We start from the raw sequence: 20100 nt of genomic DNA on the forward strand, positions 1-20100 counted from the left end.
ATAGAAAGTGATCAAACCCATAGAAAGAATGCTTGGACTTTTAAAGCACACTAAACACAAACCTTTTTATCAGCAGTACAACACTTTTAAATGAACAGCTTCCCATATTCGATTGACAGGATTAAAATGCAATAACTAGGGAAATAAATTGATTAAATTATTAAATATATAAGAAATACATTTAAATAAAATATTAGATTTAAAAAAAAAAAAGAAAGAAATTCAGGTGGGAAAAAAAACTTAAAAGGTTCGTTTGAAGTTCGGCAAGTTAACATTGTTGTTGTCTTTTATTTGTTATTGTACTCTGAATATTTCAGGGTAATTCGTTTCCAAAAATATCGATTATTGATTATTGGAAGGCCTAATGCAATTTAAAATAATCATTTGTCATTATGGCTGAGATCAATTTTCAAGAGATTATTTCTGACAAAAAATTCTCTATCTAAAGTGCAAATGGCTATTTTATTAAAATATAGGCCTACAGATACATAATTATAATGCAACCGGTGCACACTCTTATTAAGCAATTGTGTTTTTCGACTCACACTCTTAGAAATGCAAAAATAAAATATCGAGTCTCTATGGCTTTCCTAGTCTCTATTTGGATATCGACAGCTTTAATATTTCATACTATGTGAGCCACAGGGTACGTCTAGCTCATTTGAATATTCGAGCGAAAATTAAATCAGGGTCTGCTCTCTTATAATTTATGCAAGCAAGTACAATGTTACATTATAGGCTCCTAGACATTATTCAGAGAATCAAAACACTGTTATTATAAAACAGTACAAAACTGTACCCCCTAAAGATTTTCAATAGTAGATTTTAAATATTCAAAAATACACAACCACCAAACCCACAAACCACCAAACAAAAAACAAAAAAATAAAAAAAAAAAGTATAAAACTAGTTTCACCATTTGCAGCAAAAACACAAAACATTTTTACAATTTAAACAGGCCACTTCCTCAAATCTCACTAAAATACTTTTTCCCCCTTATATTTATATATATAAAAAAAGTTTGATTCAAATTATCAAAAGTATGTATAATCTCATTCACCATGTGTTCGGCACGTTTATATAATTTAATACGATAAACCATTGACATTCTTTCCTAACTTTATTATTTATCGCCTTTTTTTATCTTATGTTTACATTTAGCAAATATAATAACTCGTAAATATATCGACAGGTAGGTAAAGGCACTGTAGAGGATGAAATGTCAATATCATAAATGTAACGATATGCAGAAAAATACTTATCATAAAACTGCATGATGTCCTCACCAGCAAACGCATCAGCTGTTACCGTTCATCTCCACATGAAACCGCATTCAATTATCCTATCATAGCAAAGCATGGTTTTGTAAATAGCACGTAACAAATCAATGCAATAATCAATTGTGGTTGTGTCCAGTTATATGAGCCAGAAATATTTGAACCCTTTTTGTCGTGTATAGCTATAGCACACACGGCCGCAACATAACATTATCGCATCACTGACCCTTAAGTTCATTTAGATGTTTGGAATTAATATAGCATTCAAAAATAGCCTACAATAAACATTGGAGTTAAGGATTATGTTGCATATGGTCAAACACCAACTAGTTACTTCACAACTACTTAAAATCTAAAGAAAAATCACATTTTAAGTGTACGAGGATAGAAATTATGGCACCACGAGTAAAAATCTGCAAGGCTGCAGCAAACAGATTTGTGAGCGGCCTAATTTATTTTCAATAACACTGATTGCAAGGATCAATAAGAAAACAGCAATCCCAAAGGACAAGGCTGGTTTTTCTAATGTCATGGTCCTATTCATCATTATAATAAAATTATAATTTCCTATCTGGATATTTGCAGTGAGACTAAATGGTGAAGGTAAGCTAATTGCTGCATTGGGTCTTTTAAACACACAAAGATAACTGTTTTGCTGTTCCTCCTCCAGCGATTAAGATCAAATGAAATTCGACAGAAAAGAAAGTAGTCTTTTTCTGTATATAGATGTTTTTCTTCCATTTTATTTATTGACAGAAATAAATATAGTCAAATAAATGAGTGGGCCTATGATAGACAGTGACAATGGGGATTCACCCTTCGCGAGTCCATTCTTAGAGAAAACAAATATATTACATTCATTGCCCATCCCATTCTAAATGATCAATGTATTGATCGATGACTGAGTGCATTAATAATAGGCGTGTACCGGAAGCGATCATCTGGGGAAAAAACAATAACGGTTAAGCACTGTCCTATTCATTTCATCAAATTAATTTTAGCAGTGTTAACTATTATCTTATAAAACTATTATCCTATAACTATTATCTTATAACATTTTAAATACATAGGCTGTAATCTCACTACTTTTGGAGTAAGCATATATAGAGTGTTTTTTTAAACAGGCCTACTAATAAGTAGCCGAGCTGAAAACTGAAGACCAGTGAAACACAAAGCCAGGCCTATATGCAAATGTAATAACTACGTAAAGAAATCAATGTTATACATTTGCATGTTATCCTTATCCATACAGCATCATGGAAATACAAAACAGAAATATCTCGTTGAAACTTGTCTAATGAAATTGCAGCCTAAAACTTAAGTGAATGTGAAGTTTGACTTTCCCCCCTTTTTTTGCCTCACTTTCTTTCTCTGTTTTAATACGTTTGTTTATTTTATTTATTTCTTCGGCTATTCAACTTGTCAATAATTACATCACATGAGTTTCTGCCACAACATAAATCCTTGTAAAGCTGCAAATAGCCCATTTGGTTGATAATGAAATTTCGTTCAACTTTCAAACACAAATATGATATGATCAATCACGTGATCTCATGTCGTTCAAAAGGAATTTGACTATCTTATCTACTGTGGGTTTGGGAAATCCATTAATATTTAACCATTAAGATGTTGCGCGCTGGCGCCAAGTTAAGCAACTTTATCAGGAGAAACCGATGAATCATGTCCATAAAGGAATCCCCAATAATTTAAAACAACACCGCTAGTGTTGAAGTGTGCAGATGTCACGCCATATAAGTAAAAAAAAAAAAACTCGCTTTCGCTCTCTAATTTAACGACAGGAGAGGGACGAATTGTGAGAGTATAAGTGAATCACCCATATTGGGTGTCTCTCGTCTGTAGCTACAACAGACAGTGCTGGTGACGTCAGCCCAGGTCTGAAGCAGAGTGAGGGTACACCCTTTAAAAAGGCTTTTACACCTTGATGAAGTTTCACAAGGATATCTTTATCCTTTAGTTATTTAGAAAACGTCTACTTGCGCTTTAAACAAACCAGAAACCAATAGGCTCAAGAACTTGTATAATGAAACATTAAGACTTTTTTGAGCTACAAAACTACCTCAAGATTTCCACATAACCATTTGTTTCTGACTAGAAAAAAAAGCTTTTTGGTGAACCTAAGAATCGCCGAAGAACCTTTATTTTGTGCGGTGCGCGCCCCCGTGCACACAGGCACAGCACATCTTAAATATATTGCGCGGTCACGAGGCAGACACTCTCCCTCGGTCAGCTTCGACTGTCTTTAGTAAGACGCGCGCCACGGCGATAGATACAAGCGTTTAGACACCAGGCGTACGTACATGTGCGCGGTGAAATGCTGGATTGACTAACACTGAAGATCGCGGGGATCAATGGCGCGCGGCTTTGAGATCGTTTAAAATTTATTGGAAGGGAGAGTGTGAGAGAGAAAGGGAAGAGAGAGAGAGAGAGAGAGAGAGAGAGAAGAAAACAGTGTCTTCCAACAATGGAACTTACAATGGAAAACATTGGCAATCTGCACGGCGTGTCACACTCCCATCAAACGGGGGACTTGATGAACTCTCCACACGCGCGACAGTCGGCGACACATAGGAACTTGGTGTCATCGCATGGGAGGTCAGCGATGGTGTCCAGCATGGCCTCGATACTGGACGGGGCTGGGGAGTATCGCACGGACCATTCGCTGTCCGGTCCTCTGCATCCAGCGATGACCATGTCGTGCGATTCGAGCATGAGCCTGAGCAGCACTTACACCACCCTTACGCCGCTGCAGCACCATCTGCCTCCCATATCCAACGTCTCAGAGAAATTTCACCACCACCCGCACCCTCACGCTCATCACCATCCCGCGCACCAGCGTCTCGCCGCCGGGAACGTCAGCGGCAGCTTCACGCTGATGCGGGATGACCGGGGCCTCGCGTCTATGAGTAACCTATACGGCCACTACTCCAAAGACTTGTCCGGGATGGGACCACCTTTATCGCCTCTTTCTAACGGCCTTGGGTCTTTGCACAACTCTCAACAGACTCTGAGCGCGTACGGTCCGACTGCTTACCTGGGGAACGACAAGATGATTTCTACGGGAGGCTTCGAGACTCACGCTGCGATGCTCGGCCGCGGTGAGGAGCACCTGGCGCGGGGTTTAGGGGGCCACGGGGCGGGCATCATGTCTTCTCTCAACGGCATCAACCACCACCACCACCACCACCACAGTCACTCACACTCTCAGGCGAACGGGTCGGTGCTGTCGGAGCGGGACAGGCAGGCAGCAGGAGGCGGCGGACAGGGTGGTGGGTCAGGGCAGGTGGAGGAGATCAACACTAAAGAGGTGGCTCAGCGGATAACGGCAGAGTTAAAGAGGTACAGCATCCCACAGGCCATCTTTGCCCAGAGGATCTTGTGTCGCTCTCAAGGAACTCTCTCGGACCTCCTGCGGAATCCCAAACCCTGGAGTAAACTCAAGTCAGGTCGGGAGACGTTCAGACGGATGTGGAAGTGGCTGCAGGAACCCGAGTTCCAGCGCATGTCGGCCCTGAGGCTTGCAGGTGAGTGAGGGTCACTTCCTCATGCAAAAGAGGAAATCAAAACAATTACTCAAAATCTATATGTTTTACTCTTATCTCCTTCCATACTCTTCAATAAGGTAATCAATCCACTGTACATGGACCCACGAATACTCTTTGTTCTTAATAGTTGTCCTTGACTTCTCACAGTTCACCTAAAGGCGTCTGTTCCTATTCAGAAAGACAATTAAATTACAGATGACAATGATTAAAACGTTTAGAAAGCAGACAAACAAGCCGTGTACCCTAAAATTAAATAAGTATTTTAGCGACATCTAAAATTATTCAACTGACTATATTTGCTGATAATATATTTGCTGAGCAAATATAGGTGATTAATTATAGCCACTGTCAAATTATTAGAATGTGTTTAAGACTGAGGGCAGGAGAAATTAGTTAGTCTGTGTTAAAAACTAAAAATAAAAACACACCATCTGTGGCCTATATTGTAGGTGTTTAGGTTTGTTGAAAGGCCTAATGTATCATTTAGTGACTTGCAGGTCAATACTGTAAAATTAAAAACTGAAAAATTTTATTCTAAAAAAAAAATATTACTTCAAAACTAAAAAATATTATTCCACCAACCTCAAAAGTCAAAATTCAAACTAAAATCAGTTTTACACCAACCCATAACAAATAACAACTCAAACCAAAAAATTTTCTTACTAAAAATTAAATTAGTAAAACTTAATAAAAAGGTGTGTGTAGGCTACTGGACATTAAAAACTCAAAAAAAACGCTTACCCAAAAACTGAATAAAAAGGTGTGTGTAGGCTACTGGACATTAACTTGGCAGAGGGGCCGCTGACCCGTCCAAACCTATCACCTCACGTCGTATTTCAGTTGTGGGTTCAATTAACCAGGATATAGTGGCTTATTTTAGTTCCAGTCAATGCCCCGTTGAAAAGCACTTAATGGAATGTAAATGGTTCCTTTGCGCATTTAAAGTTCTGGTAAATAAAGATTTAAACGCTATGTGCCGTTCCACTTAAATCCAATTGCTCAAAAAGATAATTTTCCACCAAAACCTATTAAAACTTCCAAACCACACTAAAAGAAAAACAAACTAAACGAAAGACAAACTCTATACTGCTACAGGTAGTAACTTAACTGTGTCTTTCGGGCAACTTAACTTTACACTTTACAATGCGTCCATATAAACAACGATTCATGATGCTATCATTACACAAGCACTTTAAAGTGTGAGACTTTAAATATATATATATATATATATATTATATATATAAATATCACATGTATAAATTATTTTAAAACGTCTTACATTGTAGCTTTTAGTAGACGTGCTGTTGTTTAGGTGTATTAACTATTGTTAAAATTGTAATTTGACAAACCCCAGCATTCTTTTAATCTAAAATAATACATTTTATAAAATAAAAGCCCTTGCACGTCCCGGATCTATAGTAAATTCAGCTCAATGAGGAATTACTATGGTATGCAAATAACAAAAGCAAGTGCATTTAAACGAGCCATTATGCACTGAGCGCATATAGAAGTTGGGGGGTTGTGTTTCATAGAGAGTCTGGGAATACTCGTTCACTACATCAATCAATAAATTCAAATTACTATTCCAAATTCATCACAGTCACAAAAATCAATGCAGTTGCACTGCTTGGCTAATGTGAAAATGCCTGTGTCTGTGGGATCATTTGGTAGTGTTCTTCTGGGCCGCTAAAGCGTCCTTTTTTTGGACAGTAATGCTAGTTTAAAAAAAAAAACACACAAATAATATTTTAGATTAAAAAAAACGATAAATTAGGCGGCGTATATATGGCAAATCAGACATGCCACGCATAAATCTGACTGGAAAATTGCAACCCTCAAATACTGCGCAATGCGCAGTGTTTAAAGATTGCATTAACGATGAAAAACAATTCGTCTCAGCATCTGTGCTGTATTCCACACTCCATCTCAATGTATTTGGCCCAATCAATACAGCGATCAATAAAGATAGCCACTACATCTATCAATTATACCGGCTCAGCACTCTCTCCCATTGGACTCTGGACTTACCTACTGTTTCGTTTAGCAGGAAGGATGCAGATTTTACTGTGTATCATATGGAGTCTCCATACTAAACATAACACCAAGAGAACAAAAATTTGCCATTTTTTCTCTTATATATAAATTTAAACTAAATTTAATTCAAAGCATCCTCACTAAATTTTCTCTTATATATAAATTTAAACTAAATGTAATTTAAGGCCTTTTCTCTAAATTGCTTGCATAGCATCCTTATGGGAATTCTACCCACCACCTTGCCCTTCTGTGTTTTTTTTTTTTTTACTTGACAATTTCTTTTAAACTACACAGATAAGAACTAGTCTCTCGCATGAAATTGAGCCCAATCAATCCATTTAAGATTGGTACTACATGTTATATCCTAAATACACACTTTAACACTTTGAAGTGAAGTGTTTGCTTTTCACTCAACATCATCATCCTCCTCCTCCTCATCAAAATGACTTCCAGTCTCGCTTCCAGTTCCCAGCCCACGAGGATGGACGCAATTGATTTAGGATTAGCGAATCGAGGCATTTTCAGGGGAGACGGGTTTTTGCAGGCCAAGAAAATGATCGATGTTAACCTTAATAATTGATAGAGCCAGAAGTGAAAAATGAAGATGCGGTCACCTGTTTGGTAAACACATGCATGTAAGCCGTTTTTAAATATGATTATTTCAGGATGTTCGAAGATAATCTTTTACTGTAAAGCAAATTCCATGACCAAGATAATTCCACGATCTTTAGATCCAAGGGTTGTATATGCCATATGTGACTTAAACGGTCTCGCATTATAGTTTGGGTCTATTTAACAAGCAGTGAATTTGTATTGATTTCCATTGCTTGGTGTGCCATTTCAGTAGCTTGAGTTGAACCGAATGGGAGAAACTTCACTTTCGTCCCCTCCCCCTTTGGCCTACTGCCTTATTCTAATTTTAAAGATAGGGGTTTCCTCCATTATGCGCATCTTTAATGACTACAGGGAGTCGACTTTTAAATGTATTTTTCATATCTAATGTTCTGTTGAGGTTCGTCTTGCGTGAACCCAATTTGTTTTCTACTACTAGCTAAAGGTCATCTATTTGAAAATCATAAAAGGAAAATCTATAACAATGACGTTTTACCTGATATGTTTGGTGTAAAAAAAAAAAAAAAAACAAACAAAACAAAAACGCGTGTATAGTAAAAAAAAAATAAAGTGATAAATAATGACAGTAATTTTGTTCTGACATTGCACTTCAAAGGGAAAGGGCCCTAACCGCGAACTGTTGCTATGGTAACCTCAGTATGCGAAAGCTACTTTCCTTCGTAGGCGTCAATTTAGTGAATTCCGACTTATCTGTAATCACAACTTTTGTTGTTACTTAAACGCTGCTCACCAATCTATGCGTACCTGTATATAAAACAACACACGAATATAAGATTTTATTATTCGCAGACAATGTGGATTTCCGCATACCCATTGCTAAAGATACATGCGTTATTGCATCTAATAATGTCCAAATATGACAGATGTTTATTCTACTTTACATCGTGATGTTAACCTTATATTGCAACCTAACATATGTCCTAACATATGTACACGCCACCATAAGATCAAACACTGTTGCTCTATAATGCGTGCAGTACTGTCTCCGCGAGCTTAGATTTTCATGATCAATCTCTGTGCTCGCCCGCCAAAATGGATCGATAGGACAGAGTGACCTTTAAATCAAATTGCTAAAAGACCATGCCGCCTAGGAGGAGAGCATCAAAGGGTTAAATTGCATTGCGTCACCACTAATTCTTACCAAGAGGGGGTTTTAATAATTTTATCATAGCTGATATTACAGAACAACGCCTCCAACTCGACTGAGTCACGGCACAAAGCACTTGGGCATGAAGTAAACTTCACTTTCTGTCTTATCTGATTCATCCTCGAGTGACCTGAAAGCTAGTTCCGCTATAAGCACAAATGTTATTTTTCTTACATTCCCTGTTAGAATAATTTATTTGGTCGCATCATATTAAAGAACTCCTGTAAATCTTTCTCGTGCAATATAATTTAAATTATTAAATTAATTTCCATTTACAATTAGACACTATGCAATACATGCCAACTGTCTATCATAATGGCAGACATATAAGAACATAATTCCAAAAAATAATTTTCTTAAATAATTTAAATTATATAATCAATGCACAGCCTTTTATTTGTAGAAACAACAACAACAAAACCTAACCCTATAGTAGGCCTACATTAACAAAAAAAAAAACACATTCAAACTGGTCAGAAACCACATGTTCCCTCCAGAGGCTGAGAGACTGGCTGATTACTGACACATCTTGAGGCATCAAGGGCCATTTAACAATTCAGTGACTCCATTGGTGTGCCATTACACCATTTACAGACGCATTGAGCCCACAACATGCTAATAGTCAATCAAACCAACTTGTAACAGCTGTGAAACCCAGAGCCCAACAACGTTTAGTGGCACAGCATTCAAGAGTTTTAGTTTAGTTTTAGTCAACATTTTAAAGTGTTCCTTGAAATAAATCTTACAAATAAAGATTGTAATAATGGTCCTTTAGGTTACCCAACGGTTTTTACTGGAATCTTTATTTATTTTATTTTATTATTTTTTCTGTACAGTGTAGCTGAGCATGTTCAATGACAGCTTGAGTCCACAAAATAAATAAAACCTATTGATCAATCCTGTGGTATTTTCAGAGGTTTCAAATGTTCTTTCAAGACTTTGTAGAGAGTGTTTGGTCCCTCAACCCTTCAGACCTCTTAAACTCACTCCACTGTAATTGCAGGTAAAGCAGTCTTTACAACCAAACACATGCCAATGTGTCGATATGCCTACAGAGAGGATGTTTAACTTAAACAACAGTTTTATTAGACCATTCAATTATTGATCTCACCACAATAGTCCTGTGTTATGATCCTGTCAACATTAATGAGAAGAGTAAGAAATGCTTAGATCTTAAAACAAATTATTTGAGTACTAACTTGTACAGTAGTTTACTCATAGGTTTGTCCCTTTACTTGCCCATCACCCTCTTTAACGGTTAACTCAGCAGAATCGGCCCCTGTCAAAACATCGACCTTTGAGATGATTAGCACCAAGTTACACTGATAAAACCAGTGGACATCCAATAAATCAAATCAGAGAGAAAGATAAAATCAATCCATGATAAGTCCTAAAGAAATGGTAGCCTACCAGTGGGTTGTTTTAAAGGTGAGAGACTTTTAAAAGTCATGTGCTTGTTTAGTCAGGCCATTGACAGAGAGAACTGGAAAAAAGCGGAAAAAGCTGTAACCTCGTTAGTAACCTCACCCACATCATACTAACCCCACCAGCTGTTTACATTAGTGTTTCACAACACACAACTTCCAACAGATAATCCATTGTAAATTCAGATTTCCATACTTATTTGCACTGATGTTAAATATATTTAGACTGTACACAAGCATACTCATGCAAAACACACCCCAGTTGCTGATGAAAGCAATTCATATTCATACAAGGGCAATTTCATGACACACTGACTTCTTAACCACCGTTTTCTGCTACCAATTTCAGCTCAGCCACACTCTATGCATCGATCCTAGGCAGACTGGTCGGCTGAGCGGCGCGGCCAGTCATTGATCCTTGCACTCCCTCAGTCCTCCCACTTGAAATCCAAGAGAGTTCACATACACCTCCAGCTTTGACAGAAGACACCATTTATTTATTTATTTAGACTTTGTGAAGTCGTGAACCCTTGGATTGAACCCTTGGAGTTTGGTTATTATACTAGTTCCAATTAGACATGATGATGAACCCACGTTTAACCCTCAAAGACAAGAACCTGTCATCGGCCTTTAAAGTGAAATGTAGTCCTAACATGTATGTACATGCCTTTGATGGGTAGTGCATTTGTTTGCCCTTTACATTTCACTGTACCTTCAAAGACACACACTGTATTCTGCAATATCAATAATTTATTATATGGCAACGATTCATATTATAAGCTTTAAGATAACCATCTAAAACGTAGAACATAGTTTGCTGGTTTAAACACTGCACTCAGGGTGCAACAATTAAGGTCATTAAGGCAACAAAGGTCAAAAAGTCTGTTGTTCTTTTAATATAACTTTAAATTTCCAGTCATCACAAAAGTTACCATAGCAATAGAACGTTGATCGAATGCATTCCATTGGAATCGGTATCGGACGTTATGTCGACCAACATAGAAATAGCCCTCCGCTCCTATTAATCATTGTGGGCCATAATCCGCACGCACACCGACATTACGCTTTACTAAATGTGTAGCCTAAACGACATATTTGTGTCGCAGTTAATAACATTTTATAAATGCGGCTTGGATTTTCCTTGTTTCAATAATGTCCTTAATATCCTCTTCGTCAACGCAATGATTCTGACTTAAGTTCATGGCTAATGATCTGCGATAATGTGTTGGCTTCAATAACTAACCGACTTCTCTTAACAGGTTGACTTGTTATTTCAATTTACTTGAACATTAGCATACTGATCTTTCCTTATTGCATTACACTAAATTTAGTCGAGTATTTAGAAAGCCTTAAGCACAATCTTGTTTACAAGAAGAGCACACCAATTAACACAACTATTCTAGCAAATAAATAAATAAATAATAATAAAACTATTTGGCAAAAAAAAAAAAAAAAAAAAAAAAGGAACAGCAAGAAACGGACGCATAAAGGCCTGTTTTTATATTTCAAACAGTGGTCTCGTTATTTTACTTTTTTTTTTTCAATTATTCAAATAAGCCTATTTTAGACGGAATGTTTATACGATTTATATAAACTTGTTCGAATCATAGTTAATGGACATGATGAACATTATAGGCTAATCCACTGGGTCATACAAATAAAAAGGCATTTTAAAAAATAAAATGCTAAAAGAAAGATTAGAAATGCTTAAATCTAAGTGCTCTCATTACAAAACGCACTTGAACATAGCCGAATAGATTAAGTCTCATAAAAAAAAAAAGCGTTAGGCATACATTTGCGGTAAATATGAGTAATTTAAAGACGTACCTGCGGTTAGCATATGTTCCACATTGAGACTAATTAACACTATCATAGGCCATACATAAATTAGGTTTTCTGGACGCTTGTAGCTGTGTTTTTTAGTCATTATTCAGAATCATACTGCAGTGTGTCCTCATTTGTCATTCCCCACACTGCACAGCACGCAGTGCTATTAAATTGGTATTATTTCGAATTGAGTCTCAGAGCCCCATTGGTACAAGGCAGGCCTAACATAGTTCCAATTTTCATGGAACTATAATTAATTAGATTAAATGAATTTCAAAAACGAATTATATACGGATTTATCGACCGGTATTGAACACCACAGGACTACCCCGCTATCACTGGTGTGTTGCAAGGCAAGTCAGAAACTGCCCTGCTGGAGAACATAAACAGCCGTAGAAAAGTTCGGAGAATGTTTTTACTTAACCATTTTAGAAATTTGCCATGAACATCTTGAGAGTCATTTTCACGAAAAGGGTGTCCATTTTACGTGTAAACAATGAAAAGCTTAAGTACTATGTGTATCATACAAAATAAATAAATAATTTGCATTTTTTCTTACTATTATCATTATTAAATAATGTACAATTCCATCCTATGCGTAACAATATGAACAAGAACAAGGGTCTTCTCGTTTTATCGCTTTGTAATATTTTTGGTCAGCAGTCAACTCTATTATCATGACACTGTAAAATTAACTACTTATTATTTAAAAATTGATAGGCCTATTTACAAATATAAGATTTAAATTATTTTTCAAATGAACACACTGACCTTGAATACAAGTCTAGCAATGGCTAAACGAAATTTAACTGTAAAACTGTCAACTCTGTTACCGTCAAATGTTCATTGTTAAAGACAGCTATATAGCAACATATATTGTTACATTTAACTTAAGAAGGCACAACACAATTTATTCATATTTAAAGGCATTCCTCTGTATAACAGAATGTAAAAAATCTTAAAGAAATTTGCATCTTAAAATATCACCTTTTCAAAACGAAAATGCACCTATTTTGTGCAACGACCTGTAACCTGCAACAGCAGAGGTGCCAGGTGAAAACCATTCAATATTTTGTTTTGTGTAATAAATTCAAATAACTTTAAAATGACGTTTGTATAATGTTGTATAGCTAATCATAGGCAGCAGAACAAGATTCTGCCAGTACATCATTGATCATATTGAATCTTTATAGATCGCTAATGAGAGAAAGAATGAAAGAAAGAAAGCCTACAGTCAGTCTTGTTTTATTTATAATTTGTTAAATTTATCAAACGTGCTAGCCTAATGAGCGAGTAGAAACTGTCAAAATCCCATCTGAGTGTTTCAATTCACTCTGTCACTCATTAACTTATTTTATTTATTTATTTATTTATTTGTTTATTATTTTCTGTAGCCTACAATATATTTCTGCTTCTGTGCCACTCTCTGCTCACTGTAGCTCTAAAGTCTGCTGCTATCGATTTTTTCCTTTTCTACGCCGAGCCTGGTTCAGTAATCAGGGCCCCCTTCCCAACCGATCGATCAATATTGATTACAAAATCTTACGCCTGTAAACCGTTTACACCAGGGAATAGCGCCAGACACACCTGCAGATATAAACAAAAAACACACACAATCTATTTTTGTATAAAAAAAATTAAAAGAAATCTGTAGTGTTTGAGTACTGAAAACCACTGTCAAAAGGCAAATGACGTTCAAAAAAACGTCAGTCAGAAATGCTGAGGTCTTTTTCAGGCGTGGTTATTTCAGTCAAGAAACACAAGACGATTTACAATTTAAAAGGCTTTAAAGCTGCATCATTCACTTAAGACTCAGCACTCCGAGACACCTTTATGCGATAGGAGTAATGTTATGCGAAAACAAATATTACAGTCACGTTAAAGTACCGTAAATGGTACACTTCAAGCAGTAGCCCCTCACTGCAGAACACAAGATCCAGGGGGCATGGTTGAATCCACATCTAGGGGGTGGAGATTGGTAGGTTTATAAGTGGGTTTAGGGATCAGGGGGTAGAGACGGGTAGGTTTAGGTATATGTAAGGTGGGAGGAGTCGGATCTGGATGCAACCACGCTCCCTGGATTTTGTGTTCTGTAGTCTTGCGTAGCCAGACCTTCAGACAGATGGCTGAAGGTCTGGAATTCATGGTAGCTTTCTTTGGCCAAGGCCCGCCCATGAGGCCGTTTGACAGACATGTCAAACAACCAATCACAGTTTGTTTCATTCAGCGGCACATTTCGGGGTGTGGAAATGTTGCCACAATAACAGACCGGTGTGTAAAACTCTCAGACGTATTTTAAGGATTATGTGCCGCGAACTTTAAACATTTTACATACTTTTGAGAATCCAGCATTTGGTTGATCCTGATAAGTGCTCAGCATCACAGTTGTAAACACGACGGCTTTCTTCTTTCGTGAGGGGGTTTGGTGCCACGGTATCTTTGTTTCCAGGTGGAACATTAAAGAACGCAACACACACATCTCCCAGAAATCCTGTATAATTAAACCAATCCGATGATGACTTCAAAACTCCTGAAGTGTTTCCACTTTAGTGTGCTGTATGCATCAGAATGACGTCTGAGACTATGTGTTCTGTAGTGAGGACCATCTCACTTCAAGTGTACAATGCATTTAATAGTGTGTGCGCGCCCGCCTGTGTAAACGCAGAGTGGCTGATATGGAATCTGAATATGATGGATGCGGTCCAGGCAGTTAGACGCCTGTAATAAACAGATTTGACTGCGAGAGGTGACGTGATCAATGGGCCTCAGCTCAGTGTAATTAGATACATGGCACCACAGTTTGGCTCCAGTCACTCCACAAACCCACACAGACAGAAAAAATCTAAGTAATACGCAAAGAGCTGCTGCTTTTACAGGCTAAGAAATGAATGATCCATTCACAAAAAAACGCTGAGAGAAGCAAAAGGTCTGTGAGTGCATTGGAAAACAAACCAATAATAAAACATCTAAATGTTTGCTATATTTAGATATATCTGGATATATATATATATATATATATATATAATAATATAAATATATATATATATATATATATATATATATATATATATCTATCTGGGAAAAAAGGCATTTGATTTCCTTTGCACATAATAAAATTATTTGTACGTGTGAGCTGAAAACGAACCAAAACATTTCTTGGCATACTCATGTTTCCTAACACTTTGGAACAACACTCGCGGTGTTTACTGCCCTCAAGTAGGCAGCCAGAATCTCTCTCTGCATTGCCAGGACATAAACATATACAGGGAGGTGGTGGTGTGAGTTAAAGGCAGTTCGAAAATACTCTGCCTCTCTTAGGTCCGTGCCCTCCAGTGGCCCCTGTTTGAAGTCGCAGACTACAGACCTGCTGGAGGGGCATTCAGACCAAAGTCTCTGCGGACAACCCCACCTCCAAAAACAGACACATACAAAAAAAAATAAGACAATACAACACCCCCCTCTCTTCCTTCCTTATTTTTCTTTTTTTCTTTTCTTTTAATTTCTCTATCTTTCTTTCTTTTCTCTCTCTCACACAAAGACCTCTACTTTTGTATACCAGTCCCTCGCTCTCCTACTGTGAGCCCAAACTGCATTAATATTGAATCAAACAGCAGTGTCTCCAACGACCAGGCTGAGGTACTCACCGCTGGCCTGCTCTGTCTGCTCTCTTTAAAGGAATGATTTTTGACCACCAGGGAGATAGAATAGATTTGTCTTAAATCACTATTAATCCACAGCCAAACAGGAGAGTCTGAAAATTTAGACTCCCTGCAAATCCGTTCATCTGTGGAATTTGCTCTGAAACAGGGCATTTCAGTATGCAGAGCAAACACAAGACTAATGAATTTTTTTCTTCCCCATTTTCTTTGTCTACTTCCCTTTCCCTGATCTTTCTTGTTCATCCTAATGATCCCCACAGCTTGCAAACGTAAGGAACAGGAGCAGCACAAGGAACGCAATATGGCACCCAAGAAGCAGCGTTTGGTCTTCACTGACCTGCAGCGCCGCACACTCATCGCCATTTTCAAGGAGAACAAGCGGCCCTCGAAGGAAATGCAGCTGACCATCTCACAGCAGCTTGGACTGGAACTAAACACCGTCAGCAACTTCTTCATGAACGCACGTCGCCGCTGCGTTGACCGCTGGCATGAGGAACACCATCACGGCCATGTAGCCAGTCCCGGCCAGCCAGGCACCTCCGCCACCACCTTCTCCAAAGCTTAAATCTAAATCCCTTTTACCCTGGGCGACTGAGACTGGATCAGTCCAACCTCACAGTCACCCGTTGCGTGCCAATCAATCCCACTGCTGCCAAAAAAAATGGCGATGTTTCATGTTAAATGCAACCTTTTACTTTGTGACTGTTATGAAATCAAGCCAAACATCTCCACATGGAAAAGCACCACATTATATTAAAATAAACCACAACAAAGTGAGCTGAAATGGTCTGTTCGTGCGGCTGAGGACAAACGAGCACTTTCACAGCTCACAGCACAGAAGGCTTGTTACTCAAGCAAGGTTGTCAAAGAAAGCCACCACCTGCATCATCACTCTCAGGCCCACGGCGGCACAATTCCCTAATGGCCAGTTGTTTCACTGAGGCTCTCAGATCATATGCTAAGCTAATGAATTGAGAGACTAATCGATACGGACAGAAAAGCGAAGGACGCCGACCTCTACTGAAGGTGAAATGGAACGAGCTCCCTCAACAAGGACTCGCACATTCGCCCACTATGGCTCTCCTTACGGTTTATTTTGCACAGATGGAAATGTTTCATGGCACTTGTGGTTAACACGTGTTCTTATAATCCAAACTGTCCGTAATGCAACAAGCAAACCAGTTGACAACAGTCTTCAAGTCTGAGGACAAAATACTGGACCATTTTTAGCAAAATGTGCACCATTTTTGATCTTGACAGACTGCAACCTATGACATTTCAACTATGAATAGAATATTTTTCATTCCATATAGATACACAATAGGCAAATGTCAAGACAGGTACAGCCAAACACAACGAGGCACATTTTAAACACGTATGGAAATATTTGTTACAAAATGCTACATCCACACGCAACTGAAATCTTACTGACAAATCAAATATTTTCTTTATTCTGCAAAGTGGACAAGGGGTAAACACAGTTCAAAATGTTACACTAAATCTAGTGCCAATAATGTTTGCCTTAATATAATATAAAAGTTCACATACCCTCAGCCAGAGTCCACTCCCAAACCGGCATTATGTGCCATAGCAACCAACAATCATCTTTTAAAAAGAATCAGAATCTTTTTTAAAACAAAAATATGAAAATAATCAATGCTTTAAATGATTCAGTACAGCTAGTATGATAAAACCAAATAAAAAGGTAGAAATATCTCTACAGCAACACAACAGAAAAACTAAAAAATATCTCTACAGCAACACAAGAAAAACACTTTCTCCTCCTCTTTAACCCCTATTTTTCTTTTGATTTCTCTCCCACTTGCTTTCTCTTCATAATATTAAAGCGGGTAATTGATACAAAATATTTCTATTTCTTATTAAACTTGTGATCTGTGCATATGTAAGGCACCTTGTTGATCATTTGAAAAATCCATTAAAACAAGGACTTTCTAAAAGAATAACCAAACTTGGGAGGACTGCAGATGGACATCTCTGCATTGCATGTGAAATATCACAGGTCATAACGGAAGGAACTTTCACTGACTGTAAAAGAGATATCGCTCTCTCTTGGCTCTGTTAAAAAGTAAAAAAAAATAAAAAAACATGAATTCCACCCGAAAAGTCTCCCAAAATCCTCAAAAAACCCTGCCAAATGGGTGTGAAACAAGGGCACAACCTTACCTCCATGGCGAGATGTTCAAAATCGAAGAGGAGTCTTTTTTTAGTGTCTTTGAATGCAAAAGTAGCATTTCTGGAAATGTTGCAGGACTTGCTGAACAGATAAAAGTGAGCACTGTTAATGCAATGATGCTCTGAGCAATGATTTATAAGCAGGCCCAGATGGAATCTGCAAAAATTTCAGGAGAAAAATCAGCGGAATTAAATTCAAACATGGCGCAATGTGTAGCTGAAAGCATAATCAAATTAGCCAAAGTATTTAATAAATGAACATTCAGTGGCCAGCAGATGTGCAGAATTTTGTAAATGACAGACTATGGAAATCTGCATAAATCGTATACATAGATTCCATGTGGGCCTGATTATGAGCATTCAGAGAGAGCAGATTTGTGCTACACAAATCAGCGGCATCAATATGTACATTAGCTGATAAAACGGACCTTTTGTTTGTAGTGAGAACCAGTGTGGCTACCTCACTGAGCTGGGTGGTTTGTGAAACAGCCACTGATACCAAAGATTCTTTGACCTGCCAGTCCTGTGCTGCCAAAGGGAGGAATACACACCAAATACCAAAAGCCCAATAGCATAACCAAAGCTGTTACAGTTGTAAACACATATACAAATGAGTTTTCACATTTAAGGTTACATATAAGTGCAGTCAGACTGCAAAGCACCACACGGAGGGATGCGGCTGCTATGCAGATTGAGTTGAGTGCCTTTTTCCTTCAACAACGGGTGGGACTGCTCTGATATACACAAACTGAAGCACACACACTTGGTCAGTTTACACACAGAACGTGTTTTTTCTTCGTTTTTCTATGTAAAGACGCGCTACACTGGCGTTTTGACCGTTGATTCACATCTCGCGCCATTTTCAGTGTCTCGCGCGGGACGGGCGTCATTTAAAGGCGCAGTGCCTAGTTTTAAAAACGCCTCTGGAGATCGTGCGCTATTTTCCACTCCTAAGCGCGGAGTCTCGCGTTTTTAGCGCGTTCTGTGTGAACGGCACCTTGCACAATCTAATATACAAATGTACAGTATAAATGAATATAAACATTAAATCAATGGATAAACTTATTTTTAAACAAACCATAATGCCAACAAAACACTTTATAATGCCAACTTTATTTATCGTATTTCCAGTATCACTTAACTGTAATTATTTGTGCTAAGAGCCCTTTAAAATGGCCAGCTTCATTTTGCATTATGCTTGTCTTGAGAGTAAGGCCAGTTCATTTTATTTGCACTGGCAGATATTCGCAAAATATCTTTCAATGTTCATACTTTCACCCTGATTTCACTTAATAACCCAAAATAAAACAACAACATAATCTACACATATGGCCTATTTTCAGGAGCACTTTCTAATTTAAATCAAGATATATCATAAAATCAAAAAATACCAGACAGGACTTTAATCTGAACAATTTGATTCTCTACAGCTAACATTTCAGTCCAGAACAAGTTTAGAATAAAACCCTTTTTTTTACAATTTGATTATCAAAGATTTAAATTAGGGCTGTCAAATGATTAATCACGATTAATCACATCCAAAATAAAAGTTTTGTTTACATAATATATGTATGTGTACAGGGTATATTTATTATGTATATATAAATACACACACATAAATGATATATTTAGAAAACATTTACATGTATATACATTTATATATTTATATTCTTATATTTTATATTATATATAAATATATTTAATATATAAACATAACATATTCTTCTTAAATATATACATGCATGTGTCTGTATTTATATATACATAATAAATATACACAGTATACACACATATATTATGTAAACAAAACTTTTATTTTGGCTGTGATTAATCGTGATTAATCATTTGACAGCCCTAATTTAAATACCTGCAAGTGATTCAGGGGAAGAGGTCATTTTAAGAGAAAAACTGAACCAGTTCCCTCATATATTTCTCCCATTGGAAACCACACGCACTTGGCAGGAAGGTGTTGACAATTGATTCTGAAATACCTCAAATGTTTTGTGTAAAGTTTATGTAATTCAGATTAAACTAATGCTAATTACAATGAGTACACTAACACTACTAAGACTAATAATAGTTAGTTTTTGAACTTGTGACTTGAAGCTTTATACTGTTAAATTGTTTTTGTTAGTGTTGTTTGGTTGACTCATTTGCCAATTGTTTATCATTATTACTACTATTATTATTTTGTTTGATTGTGGTAAATAATTCTTTATAAAAGAAAGACATTTGAATGTTTAGACATGACAAAAAGGAAATGGATTCGAGAGTGGAAGAAAGATAAAAAACAAAAAAATTTAAAGACGACGACAGAAAAGAGCAAAATCACAAATAAGCTGA

The 20100-nt window shown here is 37.3% G+C and overlaps 1 protein-coding gene across 1 annotated transcript; it reads left to right on the forward strand.

Annotated features, from left to right (window-relative positions):
* The first annotated feature begins 3188 nt into the window (after positions 1-3188).
* onecut3a (one cut homeobox 3a) lies at positions 3189-17502 on the forward strand. The gene is made up of 2 exons (XM_042749452.1): positions 3189-4819; positions 15825-17502. The coding sequence occupies exons 1-2, from the start codon at positions 3760-3762 to the stop codon at positions 16127-16129; spliced, it is 1365 nt and encodes a 454-aa protein (XP_042605386.1). The 5' UTR covers positions 3189-3759; the 3' UTR covers positions 16130-17502.
* The last annotated feature ends 2598 nt before the right edge of the window (positions 17503-20100 follow it).

The sequence above is a fragment of the Cyprinus carpio genome, chromosome B22 (genome assembly GCF_018340385.1).
Source record: "Cyprinus carpio isolate SPL01 chromosome B22, ASM1834038v1, whole genome shotgun sequence".
NCBI classification, from domain to species: Eukaryota; Metazoa; Chordata; class Actinopteri; order Cypriniformes; family Cyprinidae; genus Cyprinus; species Cyprinus carpio.